At 40.8% G+C, this 24,468-nt stretch overlaps 1 protein-coding gene across 3 annotated transcripts in view; it reads right to left on the bottom strand.

Annotated features, from left to right (window-relative positions):
* Window positions 1-213: 213 nt before the first annotated feature.
* WIPF2 (WAS/WASL interacting protein family member 2) overlaps window positions 214-24,468 on the bottom strand; it is a 53,356-nt gene continuing 29,101 nt past the window's right edge. For all 3 annotated transcript variants that reach the window (XM_037809168.1, XM_037809167.1, XM_037809166.1), the window contains 6 exons: window positions 19,173-19,305; window positions 18,364-18,480; window positions 17,356-18,012; window positions 6,876-7,085; window positions 5,411-5,512; window positions 214-5,172 (listed from right to left, as the gene is read on the bottom strand). In XM_037809168.1, the coding sequence (XP_037665096.1) occupies window positions 5,132-5,172; window positions 5,411-5,512; window positions 6,876-7,085; window positions 17,356-18,012; window positions 18,364-18,480; window positions 19,173-19,305 (1,260 nt within the window). In that variant the 3' untranslated portion in view covers window positions 214-5,131. The remainder of the gene's footprint in view (window positions 5,173-5,410; window positions 5,513-6,875; window positions 7,086-17,355; window positions 18,013-18,363; window positions 18,481-19,172; window positions 19,306-24,468) is intronic.

The raw sequence follows: 24,468 nt of genomic DNA, 5'->3' as shown, positions 1-24,468 counted from the left end.
AGCTAGTGTCCTTAATACTTGCTAACTCATACAGGTGGGGAAGGAATCAAATCACACTGGAAAGACTTGTCTGGCATCCTTTTGTGTGCATGCACACACATATACACACACACAGACTAGGAATACCATCCCAATAAAACAAAGAAAGCCCAGAGTTAGGAAGTTGAGGGTCATTTTAGCAAGCTCCATTTGAGAACTATTTAAAGTCACAGGAGGAACAATTAAATCAATAAATAGGTAGTTTATTATTCATAGTCATAACAATGATGAATCAAATAATTAGGAATTCAGCCAATCTGGTAAGTATGGATGAAACTTAGAGGAGGTCCTTCTTCCCCTTCCTCCCTCCTTCTCATAGGTTTTTATATCTAAATTATGTGAGAGTGATTCATACACACACCCATTATGAATCAGTATGGGAAATAATTTTAAGACCTTTGCTAGTGATGAAAGTGCAAATTGAGCTCATTAAGCCTTAGTGTCAGCTGACGATAGTAAGCAGACAATGTCTGGTTGAATTTTTACACTTAAAGTCAAAGTTCAAGACAGCCAGCTAAGATTTCAACTGAAAAAGCAGTGAAGAAAATCAGCCTACCCCCACAGGAACATAGACACAATCTATGCTCAGCCCTTACCTTTTCTTCCACTCCTCAATTTGAGAACCTGCCATGCAACCCAGGTAGAAAGAATCATAAGGGATACCAGGAGAGTATACAGGTCAGAGGGCCTCCAGCGTTCTCTGAAATTATGGGCAAAAGGGTGTTAAGTGGCAAATCTAAAATAATGTCCAACTCTATCAGAATCACCTGGTCAGCATGGCTAACTAGAATTGTGATTTTCAAAATATAGTAGGAAAGGAAGAGAGAAAACCCCGGAAAGCTGCAGATGCATCGGCTCAAGTCAGTACATCTTCTTTCTCAAGGGGCCTGGAGTTAAACCACGACACTAACCTGGAATATGAGGCAATGGATTTTCTCCCCACTCTACACCACAATTTGTGGCAATATTCCAGACAAGAGTACACAGTTTTCAGTGTTGTTGTTGTTTTTTTAAAATGAAGTTTAATTAAACTGCACAGCATCCAGAAGAAAGAAAATATACCAAAGACTCCAACCTGAGACCAGATTATACATCATAGAGGGAAGGGGGTAAAATGAATGCTATTTGGGAGAGGGAGCACCTTAATCAGAATATAAGTCCAAAATAAATCATACAATAAATTATTTTTTAAAAAGAAATCAGTTCACAAGCAAACAGACACGAACAGATGGACGGACTGACACACACACACATACACACTCTCTTCACACGTGTCATTGTATGTAGTCTTTTATTCAGTGTTGACTGTGACTTCCATGCTGGTTACCCCGGGGAAGGACAGAGGTTAGAAGTGAGAAAAGATGGCTAGGCCCCTCTGCCACTAGTGGAATGAGATTTAAGACAATTAGAGAGGAACCCACTAAGTTGTAAGAAACAGGAAGAGAAAAAAGAAAATAGCAGTTATCAAGGATGATTTTAATTGTGTCAAAGAGGAAAAGAGGAAAAAAGCACAGAAATCTAACACAAGTAAAGGCACAATGAACGTGGAGTTGAATGGAACCAAACTCTTCCTTCGGTTAGACAGTTATTCTTTTGTACATTTTTGAAGGTGGTTAAAGTTTTGCTAGATTTTAAGAGATGTGTTTTGAAGGCAGAGTTGTATCAACCCACCTCTCTCCCCTCCCATTCCTAAAAGGTGGCTGGCAGAAAGCCACCTTCACCACACAGCCAGGGACTGAGAGTCAAGAGGGAAAGAAAGACAATGACTGGAATGTGAAAAATTTGATTTGCAGTTGATTGTAGGTTGGGTTTCCAGAAGGACAGACAGCTCAGTGTAGTACCACTAAAGGGCCTCAGGTACCCTACACTCCACCCCCCCCACACACCCCCAAGAACTTCACAGAAGGGAAGGACCCTGGAGTCATACTTCTCCCCTACTTACTTATGCACTCAGACTACAGATTATTTCAAGTGATCAGGAGAATTAAAATACACCCCAACCCTGAGTTGTTCTGTAGCAAGTCTATTTACAACCTTTTTCTCACCTCTTCCTGGAGGTAAATCTGGGTTTCAAGTTGGAAGGCCATGGGGTGAGGGGTTTCCCCGGTGCCAACGGCCAGCAACTAGTCCCCATGCCTTTGCCAACTGGGAGGGCTGGGATGAATTCCTGGAGATTAGCAGCCTGGCACCCCTCAGCAGGGGTAGCCCTACGCATCTCACTCTTCGGGCCCAGGCTGCAGAAATGATGGGGCTTTGCAGCTGGAGCAAATCCCCATAATACAGAAAACCACACCTGGAATATCAAAGTGCTTTGGTCCAGGTTCAATGATGAGGGAAGAAGGGGAAGAGGTGGATCAAGCTCATTTAAAAACCTGGAGGCCACTGTCCTCTCCCTTCTCAGACAGAGCAATAAGAATTAACTATTAAGTTTTTCCCACTAGGGAAAAACATCACAAAACCAAACCCATACAGGGGCTTTAACACAGCTTCCTGATACTTAGTTTGGTAATGTCTCCTCCTTCTGGGAGGGGACAAGGTTAATGGGACTGGGCAACAGCCTCAACATGAGACCACCCAATCTTCCACTGAAGAGTCAACATTCCCACAAGCTGATAAAAAGAGGCGTTTAAAAGGTGAGACGTTTTAGTGCTCTTGCAGCTAGCCCACCTTAAACTTATATTACAAACTTTTTACAACATACAAAATAGATCAGTAAGAATGAAGATCACATTCCCATTCTTCAATAGTAAATATACATGATAACAAATCTGTTAACAGCGGGACCAAATAGTGTATAAGGCAAAGACATTTAAATAGATATTGTCACCAACATGCTTTGAAGAAGAAAACCCATCTGACTAGATCTAGGCCCAGGCCTTTTTTTTGTTTTAACGAGGCCATGACAATGAAATGCAATCAATACCCATGTGACACAGTCCAAATGCTGGGGAATATAAGGGGAAGCAGATCATAGGGGAAGAAGACATCAGCCCCAATGAAAAGCTGGAGTTTGGCTTTTACTTGTTGATATTTATACTTTTATGCTGTATGTTTGAGTAAAGGAAAAAAAAGACACATTTTGATAACATTGTACAAAAGGCATCATCAATTCCCATTTCAAAAATAAATGGGAAGACTTCACAGTCAAAGTTCAGTAACTTGTCAGCATCTACCCTGGAACCCTGCTGCAATATCAACTCTTGTACTCTCTCCTTTCCCCTCCACTAATGTCCTCTTTCTTCATTCTATTCACTTCAGGATGCCACAGATACTTCTGGGAGATAACTGCTAACAGATTTGAAAATAAGAATGATAAATAAGAATGATTAAGAAAAAATTTGGTAACTGACCTAATCATGGTTTGTTCCAAGAGCCATGTGGTCCAAAAGATGGCAGAGGACAGCAGACCCAACAGAAATAACCTAATTTGAGCCCTCCCTCACTCAGCATTGGGACTTGGGGTTTCACCTGACACTATGCACAGATACTTAGTCTGTGATCCAATGGATTAGAAAGGCCCCTAAGGTAGTTTAAGCCTGTGATGTGGCTGATGAGAAATTTTAACTAATTTCCCCATCCATTTCAAGGAATAGCCATGGCCCTCCCTGCTCTCATGCCAAGCTTTGAGCAGACTCTACACATGGCAATGGCTGTAGCAAACCAAACCACCTGGTGTGTGGAGCCCAGGAGCTCCATCCTGCTGCTGGAGAAGAGGAAGTCCCTGTCCTATCACTCAAGCTCATTTCCTACCTCAATAACTAGGAGTATCACAGAACCTCCATTTTCTCTGTGTTCTTTAACTAGATCCTGCAAGATAAAGAAATAAGGTATTACTGGCTGCCAAGAACGTTCTATTGGACTGAGGCACATCTCACCAAAGTATCTGTGCTTCTTGGCATGGAAGGATCTTTACCCCCATAAGCTTCAACTCATTGCCCTACCCTTCTCTACTCTGCTGTACTAACCCCTGCAATCTTGGGAAGGTGTTGGTGAAGAAAGGAAGAAGAGCCTGCTTGGTCAGATGGGCTGTCAAGTTTGGAACAAGCAGGCCTTAGTTAAAGTCTTCTGGAGCCCAACAAAGACTTCTTTGACATGTTGGAACATCTACTAGGGGCTGAAATTTCTGGACAGGATTGAAAGGGCCACTGAGCTTCAGTGCCGGTCAAAAAAAATTGAGATGGACTCAAGGTCAAGGTCAAGGCCAAGGCCTGGGCCCTATCTTCCTATCTCCCACTGGAGGATTTTTGGGTTTGTGAATCAGGAATGAATGATGCCCCCCACAAAAAGCAACTCTTCTCTTGAGGGGATGGTAGATTGGAGGAAGAAAAACATCTCTCAGCCTCAGCATCCTGAGGATTCAAATGACTCTTGGTCCCTTTGCTATAGAAGAACTGACTAGCTCTACAAGGATCCCCAGTTTATTTCACCCTCTCTTTATATTAGATTTTTAGTTCAATTGGTTAGTATTTAGTATTTATATCCAACCTATCCCTGGAGGTTGGGGGAAGCTGAGGAGGAGAGACAAAACCAAAAATACCCCTAAAAATAATGCAGACCCATTTCCTTGCCCTTCCTCCAAACATTTAGACCTTTAAAACAGATCACTTTTCTGCAAACTCCTATGTTGTTTCACTGAAAATGCCCATTCCCCAGAAGTCATGGTCATGCCAACCTCATACATGATGAAATATAATATACCTGGCAAGATTCCTCCCACAGTGGTAGGAGGAGGTAGAAGTACCATTCTCTACCCTGCCCCCCAAATGAGTTAACTCATCACAACAAGGCACCTTTCTCCAAGAGGAAAGCAGGAGACATGGAAGCTTTTTCCTCATCTGGCTAGCAGGGCTTGCTAGAGGAGGGATGGTTGCAGGGCTTGAAACCCTACTGCCAATATAAAGAGTCCAATCACCAAGTCCAGAGACAAGATGCATAGGTGGAGGTGAGCTGGGAGGATGCTTGGAATCTAGGGGCTGGTTGCACTGGAGAAACACCTTAGGAGCGCTCATGCAGGCTTTAGGGGGATGGAAGGGACCATCTGAGAAGAGGAGAAGATCCATCCTTTTCCTGAGGAACAGGAACAAGTCAGGCTTCACCTGAGAATAGGTGGCAGAGGTGGGGCTCCACGGGCAACTGAAAAAAACAAAGAAACAAACAAAACACACACGCACAGAGGTCACCCTCTGGAGCCTGAATAACCTAAACATTCCTGAAATGAAAGGTAGCCCCTTTAAAGCTAACCTTTAACATCTGGGGCTTGGATTTTGTTACTGTTTGTTTTTCTAAGAAGAAAAGCAAATTTTCATCCAAGAAAACAAAAATTCTAAATTCTATGCAGTTATGGAAAAACATTCAATATTACTCTTCCCACCTCGGTTTGTTTTGCTGGGATATATCCTCTGAAAGTGTTTATATTCTTCTGGAGCAGGAAAATCTTCTACTGGATGGAAGGAATACTTTGACTCAAAATCATCTGTGAAAATAAAAGAATATTAATATCACTCTTCCTCGTGATTCTACAGACCTCTGTACCACTTATGACCCTCTCTTTACCAGTCTCCCAGGCATTTTGTTGTACTCTAAGGGCCTGCCTTGTCCACTAAACCAAGGTTCCTGAGGACAGGAACAGCATTATCCTATGTGCCTGACATGTACAGAAGAAGTGCTCAGAGGCTCTTCACATTAAGGAGTGAATTCTTCAGCTGATTCTTTAAATCTTTCCACCAAAATTCAGGCACAAAACAGAAAAAAAACCCAGCTGTCTGCATGGGAGCAGAGAGTATAGTTCTGTGTTTCAATAATGTGGTCATCTTAGAGATTGTCAACATGGGAAACCAACTGAACTAAATCCACAAATTGGTAGAAATTAACTTAAAATGGGAATATTTGTTACTAGATAGTGAGAGATCTGACCAGATGATTCCCTTTTGGCCCTGGTGATCTTCATTTAGCCGTGCAACACAGCTGGCATAGTCATCTCATGGCCTCATTCCATGGCGCCTCTAAAAGGCTCAAATTTTCTATGGGTGTGCCTCAGTCACATTCCAGAAGTTTCCACCATAAGGATTATCTTCAAAGCAAAAACCCTGGTCCACTTAATAGGAACAGGATGGGAGGCCAAAGGGGAAAGACTCCAGAGTGTCAAGGATGAAAGGGACCTTACAGATCTATTCCAGGGGTCCTCAGCAGAGCATATCAGTATTCTCTGGAGAACTTTGCTTGGTGCTCCATCCCAGACCTTACAAGAATTTAGAATCTCTTAGGTGGGGCCCCAACATATATAACTTTGGAAAAGATAATCTGATATACTCCTGATCTGTTCTAACCTCCTCATTTTACAGATAAGGGAAGTGAGGCCCAGAGAGGTAAAAATGACTTCCTCAAAGTAACACAGCTAGTGTGAGGATTTGGATTAGTGGATAAATATTGTGTTGTGTTTTGCTTGTTTTTGAAGAGCCAGAAAAGACCTCTCCTTCCTAGAAGGATATGTAATACGTAATTCCTGTCTCTAAATAATCTTACAGAGTCTCTGACCTAAAAGCCAACCACAAATACTGATCTTTGGGAGGCAAGAAAGTGGCCACAGAGTTATCCCTACACCTGCTGACTTTTACTTCAATCTATTCCAAAGCTACCATGCCTAAACTTCTCATAAGGAAAGGATGTCACTGTAATGGGTCTAGTTTCTATCTGAGGGGAAAGTCAGGCGTGGTGCTGCTGTGAACGCATGATACCATGTAGCCACTCCCAGTCCCCACGGGCCATCTGGTGGCCAAGCCACGGGAGTCAGTGAAGTCACCACAAGAACTACGAGAACTTAACAGCCAGCTACTCACCCAAGAAGGACCGGACAGTGGTAATAGAATCTCTGTGGCCATTCCTCAGGGGAGGTGGAGGAGGAGGGGGTGGTCCAGCTGGTGTCCTTGAGGGCGGAGGTGGGGGCTTTCCTCGGCTCAGGGGTTCTGACCCATGCATTCGGTATGGTGGTGGCGGAGGGGGAGCATCCCTGGCACCATTTCGGATCGTGGGTGGTGGCGGTGGAGGAGCTGCAATCAAAATCCAAAGTGCTTAGGCTTGGATGAGGAGATGGCAAGGGTAGAGGGATTTGAGAAATGTGGGGTTGAGTGCCTTGGTGCATTCCCAGAGAACCAGGCTCTTTGGGCCTCTGCATGGTAAGTTGAATATCATATCCACCCACCCCCCTCATTCCTACTTCTTTAACCACATCACTGTTCTTCCAGATAGCAAGGTTTCAGAAAAAATCTGTGACCCCTTTTCATTCTCCACAACAAATAAGTCAAGAACACTACCTTTTCTTAATGATTTTTTGTTGCTGTTTTTCCATGTCATCTCCACAATTCTAATTCAAGTCTTCGTTATATTTAGTCTGATTACTGCAAGTCTCCCAAATGTCCTCCTTGCATCTATTCTATTACCCCTCAATCCATTCTGCACACCACTTACCCACTATCTTCCTAAAATACATGCTCAAATTTTTTTAAGGGCTTTGCATATCCTGCATCAGAAAGTCTCAAATCCTTAGATTCTACCCCAATCATATCTTACCCAATTAACCTCTTCTCTTCTTACGCAGTAACCTACTACATCAGTCGGCTTGATCTCACCTTTTCCTTTCTTCCTTTCTAATTCCTAGGCTGGATTAGGTCCCCATCAATTCTGCACTTCCACTGCATATCTCACCCTTGTAATATATGGTATTATACTTATTGTATTACAATTATCATTATATATGCCACTTCCTCAGTATACTGTGTACTCCTTGAAGTCAGAGCAATGTCATTCATCTGGGTCCCTAAGCTCAGTCAAATGCATAGCATGTGTTTGCTGAATAAACAGAATTATAAATGCTTTGCTCTTGTGCCTCCCCCATAATATTCTGAAATGCCATTCCTCTCCGTACCAAATCCTACCTATCCTTAATGTTTCAACACAAGTCCAATCTTCTCAAGGTTCTTACCAAACCAAGCCCACAGCATACACAGACAAGGTCACTTACTCTGGCACTTAGTAGTACAGACTAAAATGAGTGATTTCCAAAAAATATATAGTAGGTTTGTCTTGGGAGGTTATCTGTTCTCCAATGATACTCTCATTGCCCAAAAAAAGTGGCAATGCCTCTTTTGGAACTGCCTTAAAACCAGCTTACCAGACAGACCCACTAATATCATTACAGGATGGTCTCATCCCATTTTTGAGGTCACGCTACCACCACAAAATATTCATACCTAGGTGTTACTCTGCTTTTTGGCCATTTTCAAAAATCAGATTCACCCTTAAAGGATAAAACTTTGCCACTAAGTGGAAAGTAATGTCAAAAACATATCTGAAGAAATGGCAAATCAGTGGATTAGGTATAAAGCCCCCCATGGAAACATCAACAGAATAGGTTTTGATGTGTGTTAGTTGTATTATTTTTTTATGCTTTGCATTAACTAATACTATCAGCAGCTACCATTTATTGGTCTCCATATATTCCAGGTACTATCCTGGGCACTATATGCATTAAATCTTCTAAAATTCCTACAATCACCCTGAAAAAATACGTGGTTTTATCCCCATTTCACAAACAAGGAAACAGGGACTCGGGTTATTTGTCTAAGATTAGGGTTAATAATAAATAATAATAATAAAAATAAATCCACACATTCCTGTTCTTTCCACTACCCCCACACTGCTTTTCATAACTATCTCAAGTATTATGTGTCAAGATTTACAACCCAGTGAGTTGAAAATGTGTTTTTTGGTATCTAGGCCACGTTCAATAAATACTTGTTACCTAAATAGTACATAGGAGAGACTACTCAGTTTAGTTCCTGAGTTATTGAATTAAATAATTCCTGAATTATTGTTGGAATTTCTACAGAGTGACCACAGTTAAGCATGTAACATAGTAATATGTAACATAGTAATAGAATAATACGTGTACTCTCTCTCTCTCTCTCTCTCTCACACACACACACACACACACACACACACACAAGTAGTCTGGCAAAGTAGTCGCAATAAATGTTAGTTTTCAATTCCCATAAAACAGTCAGAATGTAACCTCTCCTTCATTCTTTTCAAAGTCTGTTTAAGTATAGATAGTGTCCATTAGAAAGACATCTAGATATAAATCTTCTTAACACCTCCCAGCAGATCTCATTCCAAACCTGTCCAAATTGAAGCTCTTTCAGGTCATCCTCAATAAATTTCCCTAAAACCCAGATTTCTCTTGGCCTGGAGGGCTTGTATCTTCTCTCAGGGCAGGGTCAGGAGAGTAAGGTGTAGTGTTCACTAAGCTTAAAAGGACACCAGCTGGACAGTGGGCAGGTGGCAGTGTGGAAAGCCAACATGGGCTGGCAAAATAGGACAGGTCCAAGAGTGACCTGTTTAGCTCTTTCAGTTCCCTCCTTCAGTGACAGTCATCCCATTCAGGTCCTGCCATCTTCAATAAGTTTTCAAGCTCTTTGTCAGATCCAGTTTTAAGACTGTTTCAAATGACAGAGTAGGAAGTAGCCTTTTGTAATCCAAGATAACCCAAGTTTGAGGAAAGCATGATGGTATCGATTCTTTAAAAATGGAAAAAAAAAAAAAATTCCATAAAAACAGGCAGTTTTTTACTCTGCAAAGGAAAAATTCAGGAAACCAACTCTATGGGCCAATAACACAGGTATTTCAGAAGGCAAAGACTCTATACTCTTTCAAAGGCAAATATTTCATCTAGAAACAGAAGTACAACGTTATGTAATATTGTCATAATATGATTTAATAATAGAGATAAGTCTATGAAAATACCTGGAAGCCCTTTGCATAAAACAACTGACATTCATCAGCACTACAGTTTGCAAAGCACTTTCATACATATTTTTTATTTTATAGTCACTTCTGAGAGTACTTGTAATACCGTTTTGCAGATGAGGAAACAAACTCAGAGAATCATAGCAATCCGCCCAATGTCACACAATAAATAGAGCCAAAAGATCTCTGACTAAAACATCTCAGCATATTCTCCAATTTACCATTCTTTAGAATCACTGCTCTGGTTACTGTTATGGAAAACAGACTGAGGCCTCTACCAGGTATCAAAGTTGGATATGGCTAATGGACAGGAGAACAAGGCTCACGACTTCAAAAAGAAACCACAGAGAAAGAACTGAGAAGCAGGAAGCAAGAAGTCTGCAGACATTTAAAACTAATCAGCTTGACCCACAGAGATTGCATTTTTCTCTATTGCTATTCCTGGATGGCAAAGATATGGGCTCTATCCAAATAATGGATCTTTTAAAAAATCACTAAGTTAAAAAAAAAAAAATCAAAACCTGATCTTTGTAGAATCAAGGACCACCTTAGAACTGTATCTTTAGAGGCTAGAGCTAGGGCCTTACAAGGACAAGAATGTACAAGCCACATTAGATTGCCAGTCCTTGATTACAAATCTAACTAAGTAGCACAGATTAAAGGGCTTTTAATACATACTTTCTGATAACATTACTTCTTAACCAATGTTGTATGCCTTCAGAGACTGTTTAACAGAAAAGTTCAAAAGCTGTTCAAGAAGGGGGTGGCTTAAAGTCCAATGATATGAAGACATGGGGAGCCAAAATCCTTGGGTCTAAAAAGTCCCCAAAAAACTGTCATGGTCTCCCTCACTCTCTAATTTGTCATGCTATTTTTTTAGAAAGATTACACAATCTCTTTCACCTTTCCTAGGGTTCTCTGGGAAGAGACTCACCCTTAGTTCCTTCCTTACTCTGCTTAGTTACTATGGTCCATTATTACAATCACTCCCTAGCATATACCCTTAACCCTCTTGTCCCTCCCTCCCTGCCTTAGTCACCGGTGCCTGGAAAATTTTAACCGTGATTAAAAACAATTCTGCACCTATTTTGAACCTGAAAATGTACAACTGAACACACGCCTATTGACTAGTATCACTTTAACGTCTGATCCTCAATCTTATGTGGGCCTGGAGTGCTGCTGGCAATACTACCACATTTCCCTGGTCTCTTCACTTTCCCACTCTCCCAGATGACCAGTTCACATCTTTTTTCTCTCTCCTCAAACCTTCCTTTCCTTCCCTTGCCTCACCCACAGTTCATGTCCTTGCTTTCTTTTTCACTGAGAAAACAGAAGTGAATCAGAATAAACTTTCCACATGCTCCCACCACTACAACCAGCTACCCACTTGCTTCTAAGTCTACATGCTCTGCTTTCTCTCCTGTTATTATGGAAGAACTATCTGTGTGTTCCCATCTAAGGCCGACCCCTTTCCTACAGATCAGATTACATCCCCACCTGCCTAGTCAAGGCAGGTGGGAATTACTCAGGTAATTTCCCACTTTCTCCTGAGTCAATTTTACTTCTCTCTTTCTACTGGAGCATCCATCAGCAAACAAATAGATGCTATAATATCTCTCATCTTGGGGGGAGAAAAACCCAACCTCAACCTCACATCCTCCTCTAGCAACCACTCCATCTATCCCCACACATACACCCCCACCCCATACAACAAAACTCAATAATTGATTTCTATATTGCTATCTACAATTCCTCCCCTCCTACTCCTACTTGAACTCACTCTAACTGGGCTTTCGCCTTCACCCTCCACCACTCACTGAAATTACTCAAAAAAATTCCACGTTAGAGGCTAAACTTGCATATAATTGTGCCTAAGAGTCTTCCCCTGAGTACCTTTGTTGTTCAGATGTGGCCCTCGCGCTCTCTCTAACTAAGCCACCTCAGCAGGTGAATTCACTGCCCTCCCCCCTACATGGGACCTGATTCCCAGGGGTGTAAATCTTCCTGGCAATGCAGGATATGACTCCTGGGATGAATCTGGACCCGTCATCATGGGATTGAGAATATCTTCTTGACCAAAAGGGGGATGCAAAATGAAATGACAAAGTTTCAGTGGCTGAGAGATTTCAAATGGAGTCGAGAGGTCACTCTGTAGACATTCTTATGCACTATATAGATAACGCTTTTTAGGTTTTAATGTATTGAAATAGCTAGAAGTAAATACCTGAAACTATCAAACTACCACCCAGTAGCCTGGACTCCTGAAGATGATTGTAAAACAATGTAGATTACAAGGAGTGACAGTGTGATTATGAAAATCTTGTGGATCACAGGCCCTTTAGCATATGGAAGAATAGAAAAATGGGGACAAAAACTAAATGAAAAATAGGGTGGAATGGGGGGGATGATTTGGGTATTCTTTTTTACTTATTTATTTTTTATTCTTATTCTGATTCTTTCTGGTGTAAGGAAAATGTTCAAAAATAGATTGGGGGAGAACTTAAGATGGCAGCTAGGTGAGACAGGGCAAAAAAACACCTCCGTGAAAAATACTAGATAAAAACCAGAAAGTGACCCAGAACACCAGTTCCAGCGATGCACCAGTCAGACAAGTTCTGCTAAATCCACAGGGACCATGCATTTGGTGAAACTGGGAGTCTGCATTCTGAAACAAGTGAGCGAGCTGGCTGGAAATCCGGCAGCCGTGCTGTGGTGTGGGGAACCGGTGGGTTGGCATTTGGAGATGGACTAGTTCTTTTTTTAAAAAAAAAAAAACCCGGGAGCAGCTGCGGATACAATGGGGAGAAACGTGCAGTGAAGCATGGCAAGAGCGGGCTGGGCCAACGCCTCGGTGTCTGGCGTGGAGGATAGCCCTTCCCACACCCACTGCTGATTGTCTCAGGGCCAGGGGACCAGAGGGGAGCCAAAAGGAGAAAGAAACCGCGCCCCTTGCAGCCATCTCCCTGGTGGGCTGGGGACACTCCTGCTGGGGGCCAGACCCACAGCCCAGAGCCATGCCAACAAACACAGTGTGATGGGGAGTCTTTCCCGCAGCATCGTGCACACGCCACAGTATCAGCCGTGGACAGTGGCCTTTAGTGCACCCACAGCTAATTGTCCCGGAGCTGGGAAGGCGGAGCTGTGTGAAAAGGGGGAAATTAACATGTCCCATTCAGCCATCTTTACAGCAGGTTGGGAACACCCCTGCACAGCTCGGCGGCCCAGGGCCTTCCTGGCAGGCTGGCGTGCATTTGTGACGTGGCACAACCTTCCCTCAGCAGAGGTCCTGGAAGAGCATGGCTGAGAAGGCGGACCTGCTTGGAAATCCCAGGGACCCTACGCCAATACCAAGGACTTGTGGGTCAGCAGCAGAGACAATCTGTGGCAAGACTGAAATGAAGGCTTAGACTCTTGCAACAGCCTTAAATCTCCAGGAACACCTGAGAGGTTTGATTAAAGCTGCCCTGCCTCCCTAACAACCCAGACACACGCCCCACATTCAGGGCAAGCAGCACCAACATACCCAAATTTAGTGCACCAATTGAACCCCACAAGAATCAGATCCCCACACACCAAAAAGACAAAGTTGGGGAGAATAGATGACTCATGGACACCATCTGCTGGTTAGTTAGAGAAAGTGTACGCCACCAAGCTGTAGTTCTGACAAATTAGAGATCAAGTAAAGCAAATACCAAGAGGCCAAAAACAATAGAAAATCTTAAAGCATATGATAAAACCAGACGATATGGAGAACCCGAACCCAAACAACCAAATCAAAACATCAGAAGAGACACAGTACTTGGTGCAATTAATCAAAGAACTAAAGACAGACAATGAGAACACAGCACAGGATATAAAGGACATGAAGAAGAGCATGGCACATGATATAAAGGACATAAAGAAGACCCTAGAAGAGCACAAAGAAGAAATTGCAAGAGTAAATAAAAAATAGAATATCTTATGGAAATAAAAGAAATTGTTGGCCAAATTAAAAAGACTCTGGATACTCATAATACAAGATTAGAGGAAGTGAACAACAACTCAGCTTCCTCGAGGACCACAGAAAGGAAAATGAGAGCACAAAAGAAAGAATGGGGGAAAAAACTGAAAAAATTGAAATGGATCTCAGGGATATGATAGATAAAATAAAACGTCCAAATTTAAGAATCATTGGTGTCCCAGAAGGGGAAGAGAAGGGTAAAGGTCTAGAAAGTGTATTCAAAGAAATTGTTGGGGAAAACTTCCCAAACGTTCTACACAATATAAATACACAAAGCATAAATGCCTAGAAAACTCCAAATAGAATAAATCCAAATAAACCCACTCCAAGACAGATTCTGACCAGACTGTCAAATACTGAAGACAAGGAGCAAGTTCTGAAAGCAGCAAGAGAAAAAAGCAATGCACCACATATAAAGGAAACAACATAAGACTAAGTAGTGACTACTCAGCGGCCACCATGGAGGTGAGAAGGCAGTGGCATGACATATTTAAAACTCTGAGAGAGAAAAATTTCCAACCAAGAATACTTTATCCAGCAAAACTCTCCTTCAAATTTGAGGGAGGGCTTAAATTTTTCACAGACAAACAAATGCTGAGAGATTTTGCTAATAAAAGACCTGCCCTACTTCAGATACTAAAGGGAGCCCTACCGACAGAGAAACAAAGAAAGGAGAGAGAGATATAGAGAATTTTAACAGACATATATAGAACATTACCTCCCAGGTCACTGGGACACACATTCTTCTCTAGTGATCACAGATCTTTCTCCAGAATGGACCGTATGCTGGGACATAAAACAAGCCTCAATAAATTAAAACAAAAAAAAATTGAATTTGTTCAAAGCACATTCTCTGACCACAATGGAATACAAATAGAAGTCAATAACCATCAGAGACTTATAGAATACACAAATACCTGGAGGGTAAAAACGAGGGAGACATGAAAACAATCCCAGATAATCAAAAGCTGAGGGACTTCATCACCAGTAGATCAGTCCTACAAGAAATGCTAAAGGGAGTTGAGCAGGCTGAAAGGAAGGGACACTAAACAATTGATTGAAACCACATGAAGAAATGAAGATTTCCAGTGGAGATCACATGGTCGATATGAATACCAATACTACTGTATTTCTGATTTGTAACTCCACTATTTACTTCCTACAGATCTAAAATACATAAACTGCAATGATAAATCAGTGGTTTTGGACTCAATGTAAAATATGTAATTTTTGACAAGAACTACATAAAGGTGGGGGAATGATGGAATATAGGAACATAGTTTATTTGTTCTACTGAAGTTAAGTTGGTATCAAAGAAAAACAAGATTGTTATAGATTTAGGAGGTTAAACTTAAGCCCCATGGTAAACACAAAGAAAGTATCAGAGAATATGACCATAGAGATGAATAGTAGAGTAGGGATTACAAGAAGTGGGGGAAGGGGCAATGGGGAGTGAAGAAATGAGTGTAGGGTTTCTGTTTGGGGTGAAGAGAAATTTCTGGTAATAGATGATGGGAAGGTGATAGCATTGCAACATTCTAAATGTGATTAATCCCACTAATGGAATGCTAGGGAAGGGGTGGAATAGGAAGATTAAGGCTGTATATATGTTTCCACAATTGAAAAAAATAAAAGTCTAAATAGATGACAGTTAAATGCCAAGGATGATCCTGGATGGGATCTGAGGATGGAGGAAAGGAGGCTCAAATGGACACAGATGGGACATAAGGAAAAAAAAAAAAAAGGAAATATAGAATGTAAGCTTTGTATCACTGTTCAATTTCTTGAACTTCTTAGCTGCGCTTAATGGGACTGCATAAAAGAATGTTCGTGTTCATGGGAAATGTATATGTGAATTATATTGTTTGTTCAAAGATGTGTGCAGCTTGCTCTCATATGTTCAGAGGACAGAGCAATAGATGATGGATGATAGGGAGGGAGGGAGAGAGGGAAGGAAAGAAAGAAATGATGGTGGTGTGACAGGATGTTAAAGTTGGTGGATCGGGGTATCAGGGGAGGGGGATCGGGGTATGCTGGAGTTCTGTGTATAGGGTTTGTATTGTTTTTGCAACTGTTCCTGTAAGTTTGAATTTATTTCAAAATAAAATAAAAAAAAATAGATTGGGGTGATGAATGCATAACTATATGATGGTACTGAGAACAGCTGATTGTACACCATGGATGACTGTAAGGTATATGAATATATTTCAATAAAACTGAATTTAATTAAAAAAAAAATTCCATGTTGCTTGTGGCTCTCAAAAATGACTCCCATGTTGCTAAGACTAATGTCAGTTCTCCGTCTTCAACTTACCTGACCCATCTGCAGCACTGGAAACAGTTGATCACTCTATCTTCCCTGACTTTCTTCACTAACTTTCTAGGCCACTCTCTTGGTTTTCCTCCTTCCTTTCTCAACAGAGGCTCCTTCTCATTTTCCTCACTAGGTACTTCTCATCCCTCTTACCTCCAATGTAGGAATGCCCCAGGCCTCAGACCTCTTTTCTATCTATCTTCATTCCCTAGGTGATCTCATAGGAATGCCCCAGGCCTCAGACCTCTTTTCTATCTATATTCATTCCCTAGGTGATCTCATAGGAATGCCCCAGGCCTCAGACCTCTTTTCTATCTATATTCATTCCCTAGGTGATCTCATCTAGCAAGTGGTTTTCAAAATCATTTAAACTTATCTCTTTAGCCCAGACCTCTCCCTGAACTTCAGAGTTTGACAGCAAACTGCCAATTCATTATCTCCTCTTGGATGTCCAACAGGCATCTCAAATTTAACTTGTCTAAAAATGAACACCTCTTTCCCCAAAACCTGTTGTAGTCTTACTCGTCTGCTAGCGATCTTTTAAAAGGTAGATCAAATCATGCTACTCCTCTGCACAAAATCCTCCAATGGCTCCCCATCTTACACAGTAAAAGCCAAAGTCTTTACAAACTGTTCTCCCATGGAGGTTTAGCTCTCTGACCTCCATGTCCTGCAAATCTCCTTGCAGAAGTCTTCCCCTGCCACAATGGCTTCCTTGCTGCCCCTAGAACATGTCAAGAATACTCCTGCCTCAGGGCTTTTGCATCTTTTATTCCCAATGTCTGCAGTGACTATTCCCTCAGAGAGCTACTTTGTTTACTCCATTAATTTATTTAGGTCTTTATTGTCACTTATCAATAAGGCCTACCCAGACCCTATTCTCCATCAGTATATCCTTTTCCCACTCTCTGCTTTGTTCTTCTCTAAAGCACACTACACATTTAGCACAACATACATATTTACTTTCCTAGTTTGTTTGACTGTCCATGAGAACAGAAATTTTTTGTCTTTTCTACTTATTGCTGTTTCCTTAACATCTACACAGAGCCTGACACATAAAACAGCACTCAGTAAACCTGACGAATAAATAAGTTCTTATTCTCCTTAATCACTGAAGGGGAGCTTTAGAGAAAAGGAATAAAAGAAAAGATAAACTCAATTCTCAGGATGTTAAGGAAAAAAAGCACTTCCAGGCACTCACCTGGTCCACGACTAGGAGGGTCTCGGGCTGGGGGAGGTGGCCTATTACTCTGTAAAGAGGGGGAGGCTGAGGAGGGTGGAGGAGGTGCCAGGCCTCTAACAGGCCCTGGTGTCTTCCTATGCAAAGAATTATGTCTCTGTGGCAGCTCAGGGGCTGACTCAGTAGTGGGACTGGAGGGTCCATTGGGGACCCCAGGAGGCTGGCGGTAAGGCGGAGGAGGAGGAGCCAGAGACTGGCCACTTGGTCCTGTTCTGATATTCACAGGGGAAGGGGGTGGTTTGACTGAGGGTGGAGCAGGAGGTCCTTCTCGACTCAGATGAAGTCTCTGTCCAGGTGTTGGTGGCAAGGGCTTCTCTCTGTTGTAGGCTGGGGCTTTGTTACTGTGCACAGGCAGAGGTGTAGGGGGTGGGTTGGCACGCCGCCCTGGGGGTGGTGGAGGAGGGGCAGAGGAGCTGTGCTTCATGCCCGTACTGCTGGTGGTATTAGGTCGGGAGAGGTCCGGTAAAGATGGTCTCTGCATCCTAGGCAGTTCTGGGAGTGAGGCTCGGCTGCTGTCTGTATCATCTTGAGGGCGGCCACTGGCTGTAGACACTGGAGGTTTCGGGGCAGCAGCTCGAGAACTGGGGATTTGGAGGGCTGGCTTCCCAGCTAGGTTCTCTAAAAAATATACCAGAAAGAACAGGGTCATTAGAACTAGATATATGTTGGTCAGTATCTCTATTTCACCCAACTTCCTTAGTACAACCTGCTTGGCAGCAGGGACAGCATCTGTATAGTTCTGGATTTTAATCTGGTTTCAGGCTCAGGTCCTATTAATAAATATTGCTGATATTCACATTTTTATTTAATTCCTCAGCTCTTGCTTTATTCTACTTTATAACTTCTCCCCTGACTTCACTCCTCCTTCCTCCCGTATCTACCACACTCCTCAATCCCATATGGCCCACTTGGGACCAGTCAGAAATTAATGTGCTTGGGAAATATGCTAACAAAGTACTTATCAGGTACCTGAAGTATCCTTGGCCCCCACAGGTCTGAGCTTCGGCACTCCTCCTTGGAAGAGACCTCCCTTGGGCTGCAGGGCAGCTGCTCCAGAACCATAACCACCACTGCTTCCTTTGGGCTCTGGAAAGCATACCATTAAGGTTTTCAGTTCATATGCTTTGAGCTGGTAACAAAGTCAATCTCGAGGAGAAATCCTTCCTCTATCTGGAGTTGATTTGCAAACAAACCATCTTGTTTTTGCCTTTCCATTACAAAGAAAAAGCTAGACCTCTCTGCTCCACAGCTTCATCTGGGGATGAAATTCTTTGCTATGATGAAAGAGAAAGAGCAAAACTAATAAAGAGCCAAGCCTTCCTTACATAGGATAAAGGGATAAGTGGGATAAAGAAATGCTATCCTAGAGCTCTCTGGGCTCTCCTCTCCAAGTCCCAGATGATAAGAGGCAATGGCTCAGTGACCAAGGTGTGAGCAAACTCTTCAGAGGTCTGTAGGAACCGACACTTGCAACAACTATAAAACCATCCTTGGCTTCAGCCAAGAGGTTTCTAGGAGGTGCCCTAGGCCAAGGATGTGCCCTGTAACAGGCACTGGTTACAATTGGAGATGGGAGTCTTTAACCTAAGAATGCTTCCCAAGAGGCAAGAAGAAACTTCTAAGGTATTCAAATAAGCAAGCAGGGGAAAGCCCAAGGACACGCCAAAACAAAACTCTCCCACTTAACACCCAACAGTAATAATGACAACCCAGCCAAGTCTCCAGCCAATTCTGGGACCCTGGTGGGTCACAGACTAAGAAATGAAGCTTAGACTCACTCTCAAGGATGGGAGCACTCCGATCATTAATGTTGGTCACCTTCTTCAGCTTGGTCCCTTTGCAGATATCCTGTAAGAGGGCACCTCGACCTCGCTGCTCATCTCTACTCAGCTTGGGCGGCTCTGTGTTTGCCTACAGTAAGAGGCAAATATAAGTTCATCCTAAATAGTCCTCTTCACCAAGCTCAGGATAAAGGACTTCAATCAAATTGGGTTCCATGAGAAGGATGACAACCTCCTGAAGCATTCTAACCTAACCAGCATGTCTGACCTAATCAGACATATGTGCTGAGTGGCAACATTATTGTGCATTATCGTTTTTCTTAGTCCTTTTTCTCCTGTTCTGCAATCTGTGAAGGGGATAGGTCTCCTACCTACACAGAGATGGAGCTTGTTCTAATATTTACCAAATACCTATGTGCTAGGCATGATATTAAATGCATTATATGTGTCATCATCATCAAGGCAACGTTTTTTGAGCCCCTACTATGTCTCAGGCATTATGCTAAGCACATTATTTACATGATCTCATTTAAATTTTGAAATGTTTCTATGAGACAGGTAGTGTCGTCGTGGTCATCGTCATTACCATCATCATCATCATCCTGATTTAGAAACAGGGGGCCATCATCATCATCATCATCCTCATGTAGAAACAGGGGGCCAGAAGCTGAATAACTTCCTAAGGCCACACAATCAGTAAATGGTACAGCAAGGATCCAAACCCAGACAGTGACTCCAAAACTATTATATCTCCACTAACATACACTATTCCCTCCCTATTACTTCAATTTAACCTCTAAATGATTTTATAAAATAGACTATATTCCCATTCTAAAGGTGAGGAAATGAAGGTTTAGGAAACTTAATGTCACATGATTAGTAAAAGCAGAATGAGACTTGAATCCTGTCTGATTATCTCAAAGCCCATGCCTTTTCCACCTTCCTTCTGACTCTTTCACCAATATATATTTCTTTTCAAGCCCCTCTTTCTCCACCTACCTCTTAAAGGTCATTTCCCAGAGTTCTGTCTTCAGCCTCCATCCCAGTCCCAGGGTTTGAATATTACCTATAAGCCTCCAAATCGCAAATCTTTATATCTCATCCCCTTACTTCTGACCTGAGCTTTATACCCATATTTCTACAGGATATCTCCAAATAAATATCCTACACGTACCTAAACTGCAATGCATCAATACCATGTTTCTGGATGGGAAGTCTAAATATTATACACTTGCTAATTCTTACACACTTTACAAATGTAGAGCTTTGTAAAGAAAATACCCAATGGAATTTTTTTGAGGAACTGTAAAAAAAAAAAAGATTCTAAAATTCATCTGGAAGATTAAGCATATGAAAAATCTAAGAACATAGGACTTACACTACCAACAGCCAAGACCAACTACAACAGTAGTACCGGGACAGAAAGCTAGATAAATGGAACAAAACAAAGTCCATAAGCAGATCCAGGTCTATAGAAGAAACAATAAATGTGTATTTCATCATATAGAAATGGCGGATTATTAAATCAAGGTGTTAAAAACAACTGGTTACTTTGTAGGGGAAAAAGAAAAAGTGAGATCCCTACCTCATATCTTACTGTCAAAAACATTCCAGCTAAATTATAAAATTTAATTGTAAAAAAATAAAACCACAGAAGTAATGTAAGAAAAATTAGGTAAGGGGAAGGACTTCCTAAGCATTACAACTAAAATATAGGAAAAAAATGACAGACTTGCTTATTACAAATAATTTACTCAGGAATATAAGTAAATAAGTAGATGATAAACTGGGAGGAAAAACATCTGTGATAAATATAGTATGTGATGGACACAAAGGTAGTATCCTAAATCTAAAGAGCATTAACATATTAAGATCATCAGCATCAAGGCAAACAAAAGGAAAATAAGCAAAAGACATGAACAATACCTTGCAAAGGAAATCAAATAGCCAGCAAATATGAAAAAAATTTAAACTATACTGGTAATTTTAAAGTGCAGACTAAAACACAGTATCATTATTTATCTATTAAACTGGTAAAGGTTAAAATTATAACTAAAAAGACCATAAAGTTTCATGAAGGCAGGGCCCATTGTTCACTGTTATAACACACTGAATATGCTTAAAATATCTGAAGATGTTGGAAGTTTTCATAATGAATGGTGGTAATGATAGCACAACACTGTGAATGTAGTTAACACCACTGAAATGTATACCTAAAAGCAGTAAAAATTGGAAATTTTGTGTTGTTCATATTTTATCACAATAATTAAAAAAAAAAAAAAGATTAGTGTTTGCCTTAGGTTGGTTGGTGAGGGAGGGAATGAATAGGTGGAGCACAGGTTTAGGGCAGTGAAACTATTCTGTATGATATTGTAATGGTGGCTAGGAGAAATTACACATTTGTCAAAATTCATACACAGAAAGATTGAAGATTAATGTAAACTACAGACTTTAGTTATCAATAATGTCAAGTGCAACAAATGTACACCAATGAAAAATGTAAAAGGGAAATTACGTGCTGGTGGCGCAGTATATATGGGAATACTGTGTACTTTCTGTGCAATTTTTCTGTAAATCTAAAACTGTTATAAAAATAAAATTCATTATTTAAAAAAAAGTTTGTAGAATGAATAACCACACCATGGTGGTCAGTCACAAGGATTCAGAGAATCAGGCACTCTTTTGTACTTGGGGTAAAGATAAATTGGTACGCTCTTTCTAGAAGGTAATTTAGCAATAGCAAATGTCTTAAAAAGTCTGGAACAAGAAGTCTACTTCTAGGAATTAATTTTTTAAAAAAATTGAACAAGTGCACAAAGATGTTAATAATAGCAAAAAACTATTTGTAACAGCATTAAAACAGAAAGTAATCTGAAAGTTCAAAGGGAACAATGATAGGACAACCATACAACAAAATGCTAGTCAAGCTCTTAAAGCTCTAGAAATAAAATCTCTTTTCATAGAAGTAAATCTTTGACACAATGAAGTGAAAGAGTAACAATAGAACCTATCTCATGGGGTACTTCTGAGAATTAAATGAGCTAACATTTTTCACCCAGTACCTATGAAAAAGCTCACTAAACAGTAAGTAGAAAGGGTGCAGACATACAAAAAATTTCCGGAAGGATATACACTGAAATGCTAACAAAAGTTAATTTCAGTTAATAATTCTTTATCTATCTGTATTTTCTAGTGTTTCTACAATAAATATAAAAAAATATGTTAACAAAGGTTAATTATATAGATAGTTTAATATTTTCTATGTTTATGGGTATTCTCTAATTTTCCACCAACATTTTTAGTGTAATGAAAGTTTTTCAAATGATAATACTAACCATTTAATAACCTTACAAGTCATTCATAATGTATCAATGACTATGAAGACGAGGGTAGAAATTAATACATACATATATATAGCACAACCCCTTTTTCAAAAAAGTAGGAAGGAAGGTAGGGAACAAGAGAAGAGGGAAGGGGGCAGGGAAAGGATATACACAAAAACGTTATGAATATTCAGATTATGGCTCCTTTTGGCTTAACTATTTTCCAAATTTTTTAACATACTACTTTTGTAAAGAAAAACTATTAAAATATTATTAAACATGTCCAAAATCGAACTCGTATCTTCTCCACATACCTGTTTCTCTTTGTAAATAGCACTATTCAATCAATCAAGCCCCCAAACCATAAGGTAATTCAAATCTCCTTCCTCTTTCTCATTCTTTCTTCAATCACCAAACTCTTTAAAAAGATTTTACTTTCTAAATGTCTATTGAATTCTTCCTCCACTCATCCTCATTGCTTTAGTCTAGATCCTCAATTTTCAACTGCAACAGCCTTTTGTTTCCAGTCTCAACCTCCCTGTCTCCAGTCTCAACCCCCAACTCTCCAATCACTACCCATGTTGTTAAAAATGACTTTTCTAATATAAATCCAATCTAACATAAACCAACTTTTGAAAATAGTTCAATACCTCCCCCATAATCACCGGGAAAAAAATCTAAACCCTTGGTCTATACCTCCATTTTCATCTCCCACCAAACCCCCTCAAGCAATAAAATAAACCTCTGTATGCTTTCTTAGAAAAGAGCCCAAATTATGCTTCCTCGATTTCAAGTTTCCTTACTCCCTCTTCTTTTTCTGGCTCAACTCTATTCATCCTTTAAGACTTGGCTCAAGTATCACCTCTCCCCTAGAAGCCTTCTCTGACTGCCTCTTCTCTCAGTTGCCCTTCTTTGCAGCCCCATTTTTCTCTACCATAACACAGAATTTTCCTTTTGACTTGTCTGTCTTACCCATTACCCTTGAAGCCCTTGAAGCCCTTGAAGGCAGAGATTGTGTCTCATTTTTGGGTGATGGGATTACAGGTGATTTTTTTTTCCTTCTTTTTGCCTATCTTATTTTTTTTTAATTATATAAATACATTCTTGATGTAAAAGAGTCTAGCAGTAAGTACAGAGAAAAGTTATCTGGATTTTCTAAATTATGTGCCTAGCCAAATCCCTAACCATAGTAAACCTTAATAAAAGGCTACTGAAGGAATGACTAAGGCATCCTGATAGAGGACAGTAACCAAGAAGTCAGGGATCCAAAGTGACACTGTAGATCCTTAAAACCCACTATAACTAGAGCAGCTCTGCTTGTATCTATGTCATTTACTGGGCTTCCATATAAAATTTCATCCGAAGAGGGGTTCATATCCTTAAACAAAACTTCTAAAAACCAAAAATTATTTAAAAAATCACTGGAACAGAAGTCAGCAGACCTGAACTCTAGTCCTAGCTCTAAACAAGTTAACTAGGTTAGTCACTTTTCTTTGTTAGGGCATTAGGGCATAATTTCTCATCTGTTACACACACACACACACACACACACGCACAGGTTATTAGTTCTCGAACATTACTCTCTAAACAAAGCACAAATTTTACAAAAATGGTGATAAATACACAGACAGTTCCTTCTATCTCATGTAACACAAGGTGTCACAACCCAAATATGGTTAAAATGGCTGCCTCCTTAATTGGGAAGTCATACTGCTTTTTTTCTCACATTATCAAACCTTTAAGTCTGCTTACTAATATAACTCCATAAACTCCTTTCTTTCTTGATGAGAGAATCAAACTTGATGAATCTGCTTTAAAACAAACTGACTTAGAGTAGAAGTGAGGAGATGAAATGGTTGCAAGAAACAACCACCAGGAATCTCCATCCTTTTCTCAAGGGTGCTGGACAAATGACCACTACCTTTACAGAGGAAATAGTTTTAGGGGGAAACACTAGTTCCTGCTCTGGT

The sequence above is a fragment of the Choloepus didactylus genome, chromosome 18, assembly GCF_015220235.1.
Source record: "Choloepus didactylus isolate mChoDid1 chromosome 18, mChoDid1.pri, whole genome shotgun sequence".
In the NCBI taxonomy this organism is placed as follows: domain Eukaryota; kingdom Metazoa; phylum Chordata; class Mammalia; order Pilosa; family Megalonychidae; genus Choloepus; species Choloepus didactylus.
This window is presented reverse-complemented; position numbering and strand designations above follow the sequence as displayed.